At 47.9% G+C, this 14,028-nt stretch overlaps 2 protein-coding genes and 1 long non-coding RNA gene across 3 annotated transcripts; 2 read left to right on the top strand and 1 right to left on the bottom strand.

Moving 5' to 3' along the window:
* The first annotated feature begins 663 nt into the window (after nt 1–663).
* On the top strand, nt 664–6,603 carry crk (v-crk avian sarcoma virus CT10 oncogene homolog). Its single transcript, XM_057049001.1, has 3 exons — nt 664–1,225; nt 1,698–2,287; nt 3,918–6,603. The coding sequence occupies exons 1-3, from the start codon at nt 1,006–1,008 to the stop codon at nt 4,053–4,055; spliced, it is 948 nt and encodes a 315-aa protein (XP_056904981.1). The 5' UTR covers nt 664–1,005; the 3' UTR covers nt 4,056–6,603.
* LOC130534673 (uncharacterized) lies at nt 6,527–7,231 on the bottom strand. The gene is made up of 2 exons (XR_008952938.1): nt 7,045–7,231; nt 6,527–6,773 (listed from the first exon to the last, which is right to left on the bottom strand). It is a non-coding gene; the product is annotated as an uncharacterized LOC130534673 (long non-coding RNA).
* ywhae1 (tyrosine 3-monooxygenase/tryptophan 5-monooxygenase activation protein, epsilon polypeptide 1) lies at nt 7,071–12,095 on the top strand. The gene is made up of 6 exons (XM_057049015.1): nt 7,071–7,348; nt 8,768–8,967; nt 9,350–9,456; nt 9,556–9,762; nt 9,951–10,087; nt 11,062–12,095. Exons 1-6 carry the CDS (start codon nt 7,285–7,287, stop codon nt 11,112–11,114), a joined length of 768 nt encoding a protein of 255 aa, XP_056904995.1. The 5' UTR covers nt 7,071–7,284; the 3' UTR covers nt 11,115–12,095.
* Nucleotides 12,096–14,028: the final 1,933 nt, after the last annotated feature.

Genomic DNA, 14,028 nt, shown 5'->3' with positions numbered 1-14,028 from the left:
TTAAGTCTTGATTAGATACAGTACTTGTAGAACTGTATAAAGCTTAATAAGATGGAGATGCTAGTCAGGAATTTAGTTTAAAGAAACAATGCACTGGATGCACTGCAAAATTAATAAATACACATATTTTCATGCTTTATGTCAAATGACATGTGACTGACATCTAACGGCGACATTTGCAAGATGCAACCACGTTTTCCTTTCTCAAATTGTTCAGATAGCCGCGTGTGTATATAAATGATTCTGAGTAACATCGGTGAGTGATATCGTGATATATTTGTACCAGAATGATAATTAATGCACATTTCATCTGCTGCAATAAGCAGCCAAGTGTTTGATTTTAAATCCACTAAAATAGAAAAACCGTCAAGTCAAAATGCTTGTACAAGAAGTAGAAGGTGTTTTCCAAAATAAAAGCTTGTGTGGAAAATATACCTAAAAGATACAGAGACACGTGAAGGTGAACTATCATAAAAAGATCATTTGTACTACTTTAATGTTAGTTTATAACTAGGATTGGGACTACTTGACGATTCAATCTCAAGATTGATACAGTTTTATCGTTACGCAGGTAGCTCTAACCGGAAGTGTGTTTTATTTTGGAAGGGCTTGACGAGCTTGGCACGCATGCGTCTCTTGCGCATACCTATTGCGTCACATCCTGTGAGTGGGGTCCTATTTTTTTGTTTTCCCGTATCCGCCATTTCAGTTTTTGAAGTTAGTTGTCATCGCTTGGTGGGTCGTCGCTGGTATTCTGTCGGTAAAACGCATTATATGATTAGCGGAGCTTGATCCCGGCGAGAAAGCGAACGAAGGCCAATCTTATCCCCCAGCCGTGGTTCTGAATCCGCGAATTGATGTCCGTAGGGCTCGTTGCGGATGTCGCCTGTTTACTAAACGTGCTCTAGGCGCTAAAGTTTTTGTATGAGTTGAAGGCTTCGCTTGTGGATAACGGGAGGGAGAGAAGGGAAGGCCCGGTGAAGCCTCGGCTCTTCAGTAGTTATCATGGCCGGAAATTTTGACGCGGAGGACCGAAACAGTTGGTACTGGGGTCGCCTGAGCAGACAGGAGGCTGTGTCTCTCTTGCAGGGGCAGAGGCACGGCGTCTTTTTGGTCCGGGACTCGAGCACGATCCACGGCGACTACGTGCTCTCCGTGTCGGAGAATTCCAAAGTCTCGCATTACATAATAAACAGCATCAGCAACAACCGACAGTCCGGTCCAGGTAAGACGAACGAGATGATGGCAGAGTTTGCACATGAAGGTGCTGCTGTGATTATTCTTGCATGACTTGCACCAAAGGAGATGCACGCTGCAGGCCAGGGGCTAAACAAATATACATGGTGGTGTAAATTTACAGCTGAAGAAAAAGCCTTCGAGGTATATCACACAAAACTGTGATTTTTTTTTTCTCTGAAGAAATGTAAAAGTTATTTAAATTTGGACGCATCATTCCGATATAAACCACTGCTGACAGTGGAAAAAGCTGTAAATATCCAGAAGCGTCCCATTTTGAAATATCTGGATCAAACAACTGTTGGCGTGCATCTGCATCGGAACATTATTCTGCATAATTGTGCATAGTTTCACAGACTTTTTAGCAAAAGAAATGAGCTCTGCATCACTAAAACATGCACAGATAAATATTTTTAGGGGGAAATTATAACTGTGTTTGACTCCTCATTTAATGCCACTAGGCTCAGCGCACCCACGCTTCCGCATTGGTGACCAGGAGTTTGTTGCTCTCCCTGCTTTGCTGGAATTCTACAAAATCCACTACTTGGATACCACCACCTTGATAGAGCCGATCAACAAGTCCAGACTCACCTCCTTCATCAACGTCGGCCCTGGCGGAGGTCCCCCACAACGCCTGGAAGACGAATATGTCCGTGCCCTTTTCGATTTCCCTGGCAATGATGAGGAGGATCTCCCTTTCAAGAAGGGTGACATACTCCGAGTTCTCGAAAAGCCGGAGGAACAATGGTGGAACGCCCAGAACTCAGAAGGCCGGGCGGGGATGATACCCGTGCCGTACGTGGAGAAGTACAGACCGGCATCCCCAAGTTTGGTAGCAGGGCACGGTCTGCCTGGTGGACCACCAGGGGGAACTGGGATGCAAGGGAACTCTGACGGCTCTGCAGCCCAGACCAGTGCCCCGCTCCTGGGAGACCCCAGCCAATACGCCCAGCCGACCCCCCTCCCAAATCTCCAGAACGGACCTGTCTTCGCCAGGGCCATACAGAAGAGGGTGCCTAATGCCTACGACAAGACTGCTCTGGCCCTGGAGGTAAATATGGCGCTTTATCTGGTGTTTTGTCTTGGCTTCAAGCGAACTCTTGGCATGTGTGGGATGGGAGGAGATGAAGGATGTAGGACCAACCCTCTCAGCTTATCGGGCCTGAAGTCATTTTCATTTCCTCTCTTTCCCATTGTGCTTGCAATTGTTTCTTCCCCAGCATTTGTTAAGCAGGGGACAGGAATCAAGGTCAGAACGTGCACCGCCAGATCTTTGGGTCATTTGCCAAATAGTTCGGGCTCTGCTGCTGAGATCAGTCAGATCAGCCCGCTCTTAATTTCTATTAAATAACTGGTTTAATCCTCCCAGTTGAGCACAGAACCATTTATTGGTATAATAAGGCAAACAAGTTGGAGTTCCATTTGGCTCTGCTCCTCTCTAATGGTGTCTTGGCTGTTAAATTGTCCGGAAGTGAGAGCGAGGCTCCCGAGGAGCAGGTCGTTGGGGGAAGGAAATAGTTTGTGTATGGGAACAGGACTGTTTCCTTTAGCCTCTCTGAAGCCAGGAGTCAAGCTGAGCTGGGAGTCGCCCTCGGAGGCAATCGGGCCACAATACGGGCCTGTCTCAGCCGCTGCTGCTGCTATTGATACTCATCCATAGTTTGACCTCTCAAATGTTGGGCCTCTTTATGTGGATGCCTCTTCTTCTGCCCTGTTTTCCACTGAGGCTGATAAGTGCTGGGTATGAGCTGGCTGCTGCCGCTCCCACCTGCGGCAGACCTTTCTGGCTTTGACCTGAGGCTGCATGTTTTCCCGGCTCGTTCAGAAGTGACTCAGCGAGGCGGCCCCGCATTGTTAATTATTACCTCACATTTCCCCGTCTTGAGAAAAGTTTTATTTAACAACACTCTCAGGTGCAGCCGATCTCTGCTTCAGTATCTTGTAGTTGCTTGTTTTCCTAGTTTGCATCGAAAGGAGGTGAATTTCTGCCCAGGGTGGCGTGGACCCTTAGACCTGCCGTGCTTTAGGATGGGGCAGAATATTATCTCACCTTGGATTATGGTCTGTTCAGGCTCTTATATATTGTACATATGCATAAGGGCAGCTGCTGCGTTAGCAAACAGCTGTTGCTAGCATGGGTCATTCCACTGCACCAGTCTTCACTGGTGGATCTTTAAGTAGTGTCTTTTAGTTAAATCATTAAAGTGAATAATTTACTGTAATAAAATGGGGGGGGGGGGGGGGGTGTTGAAAGAGGAAAAAATCCTTGCAAGAAACTAAGCTTTAAGGAGGCAATTGTAACCATGCAAATGAGGCCGGTTACACATTAACACATGAAAGATAATTTTAAAAAAAGGTTATCGGACCGGTGCCGTGAGCTAAAACGGCTTTAACCTCCCTGTCGTCATCCACGCTGACTTGAACTTTGGAATTGGCTGTTAATCCCTGTTTGCTCAGGTTCATTGACACAAGAGCTGCCACTCCTCTGCCTATGTCCTAATTTAGGGCCGGGTCCACATCTGTACTCTGGTACCGTGTGTTTATTGCTGTAGGCAACATAAAATAATTCAGGTTTTTACTGCGGGCGGAGTGAACGTTTGTTTCCTCCAGGGTCTCCGGACGACCGCGGCGGGACTCTCCGCTGCATATTAATCACATCTTCCTCTCGTCTCCCTCCTCAGGTGGGCGACACGGTGAAGGTGACCAAAATAAATGTGAACGGCCAGTGGGAGGGTGAATGTAAAGGCAAACGCGGTCACTTCCCCTTCACGCACGTCAAACTGCTGGACCAGCACAGCGCGGAGGACGAGCTCAGCTGAGAGCGGACGGCTGAGCCGCAGATTTGGACGCTAGTATTAGACCCTCTCTCCTCCCTCCCCGTCTCACCCGATCGCCCCCCCCCCCCTGCCTGTTCAGGCTTTTACCTGCGCCAAGTACATTCTCAAGAACCAGAACAAACAGACCCTGGAAATGCACACGCTTTTTTTCTCTGCACCTCCACGACGACAGCTCCCACTTTTCTCCGACACCTGCTCTGGCTGACATTTAAAAAAAACAACAAAACAACAAAAAAAAAGGATCATAAACCCTGTAGAGAGGCTGTAAATTGATCTCCAGTTCCCTGGAAGGCAGAATGAACTTGAACGCCTCATCACGGCCCCGCTGTTGACCCATTAGCCACACTTGCTCCTCCTAGAGAGTCTCCTCACTACAGAAATCTACCACTTCCTCTTCCTGTGTTGGTGCCAGTAGATAACTGCTCAGTGTCATTTCTCATCTTCACCTCACCTGTCACCATGGTTACAGCACTGGAGGATCACTTATGCTGCATTTATGTCAGACAGTAACCAGTGTAATTATAACAGCGCCGTTTTGTGTTTAGAATAGCTTGATTTTTTTTGTTTTTTGTTTTAATATGCTAAATTCTTTTTTCCAAGGGTTGAATGGAAGGACTGACGCTCGCCTCCTTTATGTCATGTGAATTAGAAGCTGCCACAATCAGAGGTTATAGATGATTTAGGTACAAGAACAGGGTAATTACTAGCCTGGCTCTGTCGGGGCAACATAACACACATTTGCAAATTAACATATTCAGTTATATTCAAAAACAATTGTGTTGAGATCACAAGTGGTCGAATCGCCTACACTAATGGTCATTAAAGGAACATCTGCATTAGTGCAGCCAAGCTTCATATTTAACCCACAAACACCGCAGGTCTTCTCATCAGGGTGGGAAACGAAACATTTCACTCCGACTTGTTTGTATTTACACCGATGCAACACTTAAAAAAAAACCCCAGGTGGTCATTTCCTCCTCAGTCACTCAGGAACTGCACAACTCCTGACTAATACTGAAGCACCGATGTTAAAAGGGAATTCCAGGTGTTCGGAACACGGCGAGTGTTGACAGACCAACACTTCCTCCGATCGTCGGACATGAACGCAGCATCGGTGTTGCGCAACACTGACAGGCAACACGACCGCAGCGTCTCTTCTCGCCCCGGGAGAATACCGAGTAGTGAATGATGTCGTTTTGGTAGCCGTAGAAACCGTCGCCGTGGGGGTCGCTGCAGGTGACGCCGCGGTCGACCCCCCGCATCTTCCGCCTCACCGTTATTCACCCATCTGCTGTGACCAAGAACCACCATTTAATCTTTTTTATGGGCGGGGGGGACCAACATTGTCATTAAATGATGTACTAAGTGATTATCATTACATGCTAAGATGATTTTGTTATTTGTAGTTTTCTTTCTAACTGATTTTTGTCTATGAGGAAACGCCCCCCCCCCCCACCTCCTATAGGGCCGCACATCTGATGTATATGAATGAAGTTGAACAGAGTGAATGTACGCTGGCCACCGTTGTTTCCACCCTTCTCCTGTTCCCAGGCTACCGTTGCAGAACAAATTGATTGCACATTTTAATCGGATGTGTCCATGAGAAGGAGAACGCTGTATTATTTGGTACCTGCCCCCTTTTCAAACGTTATTCATTTTGCTGCCATCTTTCACCCTGTTGTTCTTGTAATAATCGCCTGTTTTGTTTTTTTTCGTTTGGTCTTCCTTACTTATTCTTTTGCCATTTATTAAAGCCTTGTCTACTAACGACGCACAGGTCAGCATTGACTTTTTGACATCTGTGCAACCCGGAATTTCGGGGGGGAAAGAACCCAACAACCAATAGAAACAGGTTCCAGTGAGTCTTGCTGACCTCTGACAATCACCCCCCCCCCCCACGATTCTTAGCACATCTTGGTTTGACGTGAAGCTTCATCTTTTCTGTTCAGAACTTTCCTCAGCGTGTCTGGCTGCTGCCCCGCGGCGCCTGTAGGGGGCGCTGTAACAGCGCTCAGCGCCTCCCGGGGGGGTCGCTGAGGTTGATCTGCAATTCCTGCTTCTTACCGGGGTCTCAGTTGTCCTTGAGTTCACCAGAACCTCAGCTCGGAGGCCTTATGGCCTTAAAAAAGAGAGACATGGCATTTTAAATTCAAGAAAATCTAATTAGGGTTGGTTTTCAAAAACAGCCGTTGAGGTGCCACGTTTTGGACACTGTACTTATGTTCAAATTAAGCATTTTTTTCATGCGGCACGTGCAGGTGCTTTGTAAGTAATGCATTTTTATTAATCGCATTGTCAATAAAACCACCGAGAAGTATTTTTTAGCATCCCTGCATGAAGTTATTCATTTCCTTTCATTAAAAAGATGAGAGGGTGGCGAAATGCCGGCGGGGATTGTGATCATGTCATTACGTGCCATTTTAATTATAACACTATATTCTTTCAAGACAATTGGGGGGGGACTTTTTATTTTGTGTAGCATGTAATGTGTTAATATGCTAGTAAATAAAGACACACCCATGACAAATGATCTTTTTCTGCTCTTTGGAAAAGTTCTGATGCACTTTTTTTTACATCCTCCAACAGTAGAAACGTGATTTGTCCCGTTTGAACTGATCCAATGCTGCAGCAAATGAGGAGATACTTTAGTTTCAAGGTGGCGAAGCTATTTTGGGTGGATGAAACAGATCCTTAAGTGTTCTGTAACAAATATAAATAGATGCTGGTTGGACACACACTTGTTCTAAATTTAACAATCAATTTAAAAAAAAAAAAAAAAACACAATATGATTAAGGGGGTGTAAAAAAAGATACATTTGACTCATAAAAACCACCCTGAAACCAGCAGCAGTGAATCGAACCTTTAAATCCCGTTAATCTTCTCTAAACATCAAAGTTTTGACCGTCGGCTGGAAGCTGAGCCCCCGACGGTGCTAAACGCTGGTGTTTTATTGTCGTGAATGATATTTACCGAGCTTTTTAGGGAGCGAGGGGCCGGGACGGAGCCGAGGGTTGGTGTGCGTGCGTGCGTGCGTGCGTGCGTGCACCGGCCGCCATCTTTGCTCCAGCTCGGAGCTGCCGGTGGGGCGGAACTCCACTCATCGACCCATTTGATTTCTAGGAACCCCGATCACACCTAGCAGGCGACCGGCTCTTTCACTGTACCCTTGCGACTCCGCGTAGCCCGCTCAAATCTGCATCTTAACACACAATGGGAGAGCGAGATGATCTGGTTTATCAGGCAAAACTTGCCGAGCAAGCAGAGAGATATGACGGTAAGACACGTTCAGAGCTCGTGCCGACTCGGATGTGTTAGCGAGTTAGCCTGCTAACATCAGCGGGGCCGTGTTAGCCGCGGCTACCAAGAGAGCTAACATGGATTTGGCTGCGTTTCTCCCACCCAAGTGTTCGTTGACATGCTTCTTGGCATGTTGCCGGGGGGTATTGGTGTAAATGTAAAGCCAGTGTTGGGTCGACATGTCCCTTGGTTTTATAAAAAAGAGTGTGGAGATGACTGTCAGCGGCTAATGTTAGCGAGGGGGGCTACAACAAAATGGCGGAGTAACGTTATTGGAGCATGAGCTGTCATGGGTTACCTCTGCACCATGCTAGGTCTCTAGTGGAACCTTTTTAACAATAGGTTTTGTTGACCACACACGCGACATGGATCGGTTAATAGCACGATTAATGGGGCAACTTTGTACGTTTGTTACCAACGTACAAAGAGCGCAGTGGTGGCCAGTATTGTCCGCTGTGTTAGCATTGCAGTCTTGAGGCAGCTGTTCATTTGGGGTGTTCCCCACATTTCTGAACGGATCGATTGCCGGAAAGGTCCTGACTGGTGCACTCCTCAGATTGCCTTACCATTACCGGCCTGGCTGCTTTTAAAGGGCCGCTGACTCAGATCTCACGTTGCGTTAACGCAAAGTGCCGTGAATCAGTCACGCACACGGTAACAAGTGCAGCTACTGATTAATCTCCAGTTATCTGGATAAATGTTTTCTTCTGTGGGACGTGGTCGAATTAGTATCGTTTTTGCACTAAAAGGTGGTGGACGAAGATCGGTCTGGTCTTTATCGTGAGGGGGGAAGCTACATTTAAATGTCAGGACACGACGTGCTTTGGAAGAAAGTTCCAGCTTGGCTTTTTCAAGGGTTCCTCCCTTGTTTCTTCATCATCATCCTCATGATCATTGAATAAATGGGTAGGTGAGAGCTCCTGGTAAAGAGCAGGAGACAAACTGCCTCTCAAAGAACGAAGACACAATAGAATGGCTGAATTACCTCACGACACTGGTATTTAAGTTGCTGAAGCCCTTTTTTTGGCCAGTTTTCGCTTTGCTGACAAGCTATGAACTTGTGAGTTGACCTTCATAAAGACTTTGCTTTGGATTTACACTTTCAGTTCACTTAATTACCCGTGCATGCAAAAGTCAGCATTTGGTCGGGACATACCTTAAGGTCTGGTGCACCTTGGGTGGGCTCCGTGCACCAGCACCACCCTTGACAACGACTCCGCGTCTGTTTGTAGGATTGTCTGTGTCTAGGTGGAGGCTAGTGTTGCTAAGGCAGCTCATTTCCCACTGTGCTTTTAGAGTTAAAACCCTTTGTGACCCATTGTGAAGAACCAGTGGGCTTGATTTTTGAATTAATCTGCTGATATGTGACTGATGGTCTCTGTGTTCTCCCCAACAGAGATGGTGGTTTCTATGAAGAACGTGGCGAGCATGGATGTAGAACTCAAAGTGGAGGAGAGGAACCTGCTATCGGTGGCCTACAAGAATGTGATCGGAGCTCGGAGAGCCTCCTGGAGGATAATCAGCAGCATCGAACACAGGGAAGAAGGAAAGTGCAATGAGAAGAAAATGAAGATGATCCAGGAGTACAGGCAAACGGTAAAACGCTCGGCGAATACTGTCTGTTGCCCTGTGTTTGGACAGTGACTCTCACAGCAGTTAATATATTACATCCTTCTTAGCAGCTTAAATTTGCTTTGCAAACACATAGACAAGAGACACAGACGGCCGCTGGGCAGAGAGCGAGGGAGCCGTAGCTGTCAATCACCGTGCAGTCATTAGAACGGCCGTGCACGAGTTAAACTGTCAGATAAATGGACCTTTTCCAGTGGCTATCCAATTTCTCCAGGTTGCCGTCGGGCAGAACAATGACCATTTATTAAAAATGCATTTTAAAAGAGCAGAACTGATCAAGGTCATGTGAAAAATGATTTGCATGTTAAGTAACATACAAATCATTTTTTTGGGGGGGGGTGTTTAGGTGGAAAATGAGCTGAAATCGATCTGTGGGGACATTCTGGACACGCTGGAGCGTCACCTCCTCCCATCTGCTACAATGGGAGAGTCAAAAGTGTTCTACAACAAAATGTGAGTTTTATCATGCAAATGTAATCAAAGGAGGAACAAATAATCCAGCCGAGGGATGGGAAAAAGTGCAAAGATCTTATTGGTTTCCTGCATTTCCAGGAAGGGGGACTACCACAGGTATCTAGCAGAGTTTGCCACGGGCAACAGCAGAAAGGAGGCAGCCGAGAACAGCCTGGTGGCCTACAAGACCGCCACTGATCTCGCCACATCAGAGCTGCCCCCCACGCACCCCATTCGCCTCGGGCTGGCCCTCAACTTCTCCGTCTTCTACTACGAGATCCTCAACTCCCCCGACCGTGCCTGCAGGTTAGCCGCGCTCCCGGCGTCCTTTCCCGTGAATCGCCGGCCCGACATAGAGCCTTTCCGCAAATAACAAGTTATTTATAGACCGAAACCTCTGAAGTCCCGACAATACTGGACTCAAACGGCAGCTCCTATTTTAATCCCGTCGCCGCGGACGCCGTAACTCTGCTACGCTGTGCTGTGTCTCTCAGGTTGGCCAAAGCTGCGTTCGATGACGCCATCGCGGAGCTGGACACGCTGAACGAGGAGAGCTACAAGGACTCCACACTTATCATGCAGTTGTTACGCGACAACCTGACACTATGGACTTCAGACATGCAGGGAGAGGGTAAGACGCCTCGCACCGACCTCCGGGCCTGTTCGACATAATAAAGCCCCCCCCTGGGAGCAGCCCAGTGTTTGAATGGCCACTGCTGAGCAGCTCCTGTGTGTGATTCCTCTGCCCCCCCCCCCCAATTCCTTCAGCAGATTCTGGGTGACTCCTCATCTCTCTCCTTTCTCTCTGTAGATTCCTAAAGGAAACATGTTAACTGTACTTTGTAAGTGCTGACCCAGGCCTTGCTCCACAATAACTCACCCTCGGTCTGATGTCTCACACGTTCACGTGCCCCCCCCCCCCTTCCCCCACCCAACTTGCTGACCTTCTGCCACAATCGGTTAAAACCTGAAGGCATCCTCAGGTTCAGCTGAGCTTCTCCTGGCGTTTATACGGATGTTTGAGACGCCCTCGGCTCCTCAAATGCCCTCCGGGAAGGGTAATTACACGCTGCGTTTATTACAGTGGGACCGGCTACATTTCTTGCGTAATAGTGATTTATTTATTTTTAGAAGTCTGACACGAAAGCTCAGCTGAGTCGCTCGGGTTCCGAACGCACTCGGGTCACCTTTTCCCTCCACTTCCTGCCCCCCCCCCGTTCCCACTCGGAGGCGAATGAACCCAGTCCGGTGGCGGATGCGCTGGATTCAGCATGCGTTTGCCTCGGCGAGACGCGGCGACGTTGCACGAGGTTCTGAACGGGGGGCCGGCAGGAGGGGGTGGGTGGTTCTCGCCGAATAAATGGGACTAAATAAGTTAGTTCCTGGTGCCGCTTGGAATGTGGAGGGAAAAGTGAAAAGATTCCGGCAGCGGAGCCGCCAGCAGACGTCTGTCATTATGTGTGCGTGGGGGGAGAGACGGGCGGTTTCCTGTAGCCGCGGGGCGAAGGTGCCGAGGCTCCTCCCACTCCAGCCAACAGAGCCCCTCCCCCCCAGGTGAAGCTCATTCCTGAACAAACTCAGAACCTGCTGTCTTCTCTCGTCCAGGTGAAGAACAGAACAAAGAGGCACTGCAGGACGTTGAGGACGAGGCCCAGTGAGACGACGCCACCACCAACTCCAGACCCCCCCTGCACCTCCTCACACTCCCCCCCCCCCTTCTCCTTCCCCTCTTCCTCCTCTGTAGCTCTGTCACCCAGCAGGGTCGTTGGAGTTAACAAGTTTATTTTTCTCTCCTTTTTTATTTTTATATTAGTCCTTACATCATGTTAAGTCAATGCCACCTAATTGAGACAGGAAATACAACGTTAGACGAAGATAAAGAGTTTCTGGAGTGTTTTGGGGAGGAGTTTTGTCCTGGTACAACAGTAGTTATCTTTTCTTAATTGTATTTTTGGGTTTGTTTTGCTCTTTTTTTTTTCCTTAATATTTTTATCAGTTGCTGGATGTATTGAGATTTTTTTTCTTAATGTAATTACAGAAATTAACTTTTATTACTGATGATGTTGACATAGTTCCGGGAGCCTGTTATCTCTGTTTTTAGTAAAATGCCATGCAAATCATTTTACCTTCTTTGTTTTCTTTTTTTTTGGTTTAAAGGGCAGTGTGGAAACCTGTAGCTGCCCTTGTCGTCGTAGGTTTTCAGAGGAAATCCAGAGTAACTTTTACACGGCAGCGCTTGTGTCGTCGTGCTTCTGTCCTTTTCTTTGACCGTACTGTGCTGAAATACTGTACCTGCACACGCTCGCTGAAACCACGGAGGAGGATTCGACGGTTTTGGTTTCTCACATGTGGAAAAGTCAAGTCTGGCTCCTGACTCCAGCGGTCCGCTCTGTCCTGAAGTAGCACGTTCATCTCCGCTGCCCCCCCCCCCCCACCTTTGGTTTCTTTCTGCTGGAGCTTCTCTGAGGTTAGGGGTCGTCTCTGCTCTCCTTTCTTTTCTCCCTCCGTTCGCGCCGTCAGGTGTAACTGAGCTGATTTGTACTACTGGATGTCTGACTGGAGCCACAGACAGGGAATCTGTATTCTTACTGAAACACAGCATGGAATTAACATTAAACAATCTAAATTAATCAATACAACCCGACTTGCCTTTTCCTTCGCCATCCAACTGTCCCCGAGTGAATGGAAATCTCGTCCTTCTGCTGACCTTTGACCTTGTTAGAGTTTATCCAATGCTCTCAAACTTGATTCTCCTCGTTTCATCATGTTCTGGTTCATCGGTCCGACCTCACAGCTGCTTCCTTCGGACGCCGTCATTGCGTAATTGCAGCGTCTCGTCCATCGTCATGGTGATAAAAGTGTTTGGTTTTACTCAGTTATTCCAGAGCCAGGCAGTGCAGAGATGCAGGGTAAATAAGCCGGGTGGTCCTGAGCTTGTTTTGGTGATTTGAGGCTTCGTGGACACCTTTAGAAGATGCCTTCCAATGAAGTCCCAAAGAGTCAGCGGGTTCAGGAGCAGCAGCCAAGCACCTGCCGAGCTCGTGTCTGCCCCCTTCAGGTTACACCTGGTAACGGCCGCGCGTTGACTTCACGCCAATTCATTATTTACTGGTCCGGCTGTTATGTAAAATGGTCACTGTGCAGACTGGGTTTAAGTTAAGGCTGTGGCACCTCTGGGGGGGGTTGTTGTCTGTCAGGTTACCATAGCAACTCAGGGTCGTCTTCCCATGAAACCTGAAGAGGGCAGCAAGCTCCAGCGAATGAAAAAATGTGTTTTTTCCACCGGGTTTTAAGCGGCAGATCCATTCAGACATAGATGGGCCGAGGGTGCGTGGAGGCGGCCGCAGCCTGGTTGGCGTCTTTAAACTTCCTCTCGGCTTCCTGTTGAAACTGGAAACTGCTGCGGCTTCGCTGCTGGCGAAGGCCGGTGAAATATTGCGAACTTCCTCCGCTGCTGCAGCGACAGCAGTTATAAATAGCCCCGGTTATTTTCAGACAACACTTGTGAGATTTGCTCAGGCTGGGTCTGATCTAGTCTGGCTCCGGTTACACAGCAGGGTGGACCGGGGGGCTATACCGCCGTTACGCCACGTGACAGGTGATATTCGGCGCTAACAAACGATTTGTTCATCAATAAGATAATTTAAAAAAACATCTGGAATATTTAATTTGATGCACAATGCGTTTGCAGTATGTTTATGTGTGCACGTGCTTGTGTGTCGCTGATTAATTTCTCCCCCAAACGAGGTAACAATGGTGTTTATGTCCGATGCCAGTCCTTTAAAAATGATGTGTTTTTTTTGTTTTTTTTTAAAGAAATCTAAGTTCAAGTGTGTGTGTAGTTTCCTGTTGATGCCAGGCTGCCAAGAATGCCTCCAGCTGGTGTCAGAGGTCAAAGGATGTGTGTCGCTGTCACTTCCTCTCTGCCTGCGATGCCCACTCACACACATCTTGTTCGACATGGGAAAAACAAGCGTTTATGCACTTTTAAACGAGCTCTTAACACACATCAGCACAAAACCCCTTCAGAAATCACCTGTTGTGAGTCACCTGTTGTGAGTCCCGGCTGTGATGTTTGTGTGTTTGTTCCTTCACCACATGACGTGCTTTGGGCTGCACGTTTGACCTCAGAGGTCACGACGGCGAGCCGGCGCTGGAGGTCGTCCCGCAGGCCCCTGGAAGGTCGTTCCAACGCTGGTTGTTTATCCAGCGCAGGGAAACATTCGATGTTTTCTGTCACAAAGACTGGATGTGTAGCTGCACGTGCACCCGCGTTCGTCTTGGTTCGTGTGTGTTGTCAGTTCCTGGGGGACAGGAAGTGCACAGCGGTGAGGGCAAAAGGTCCCTTGTTTGTTTTTAGAAAGTGTGAAAACGCGTGCCTCGCACTTGGACATCCGAAGGAAAATGCTGGTCCATCACACACACACACACACACCAGGTTAGTCTCAACAGGGTTTCCTCCAAGACCCAGCATCCTGCTTCAGACATTTCCAGTATACACCCAGTAAATTGTGTGTGTGTGTGTGTGTGTTATCAAAGCAAAGACACAGTGCCATCAATCAAAGCAGAGAT

The sequence above is a fragment of the Takifugu flavidus genome, chromosome 12, assembly GCF_003711565.1.
Source record: "Takifugu flavidus isolate HTHZ2018 chromosome 12, ASM371156v2, whole genome shotgun sequence".
Taxonomy (NCBI): Eukaryota; Metazoa; Chordata; class Actinopteri; order Tetraodontiformes; family Tetraodontidae; genus Takifugu; species Takifugu flavidus.
The sequence above is the reverse complement of the archived record's forward strand: the minus strand, read 5'-3'. Positions and strand labels throughout refer to the sequence as shown.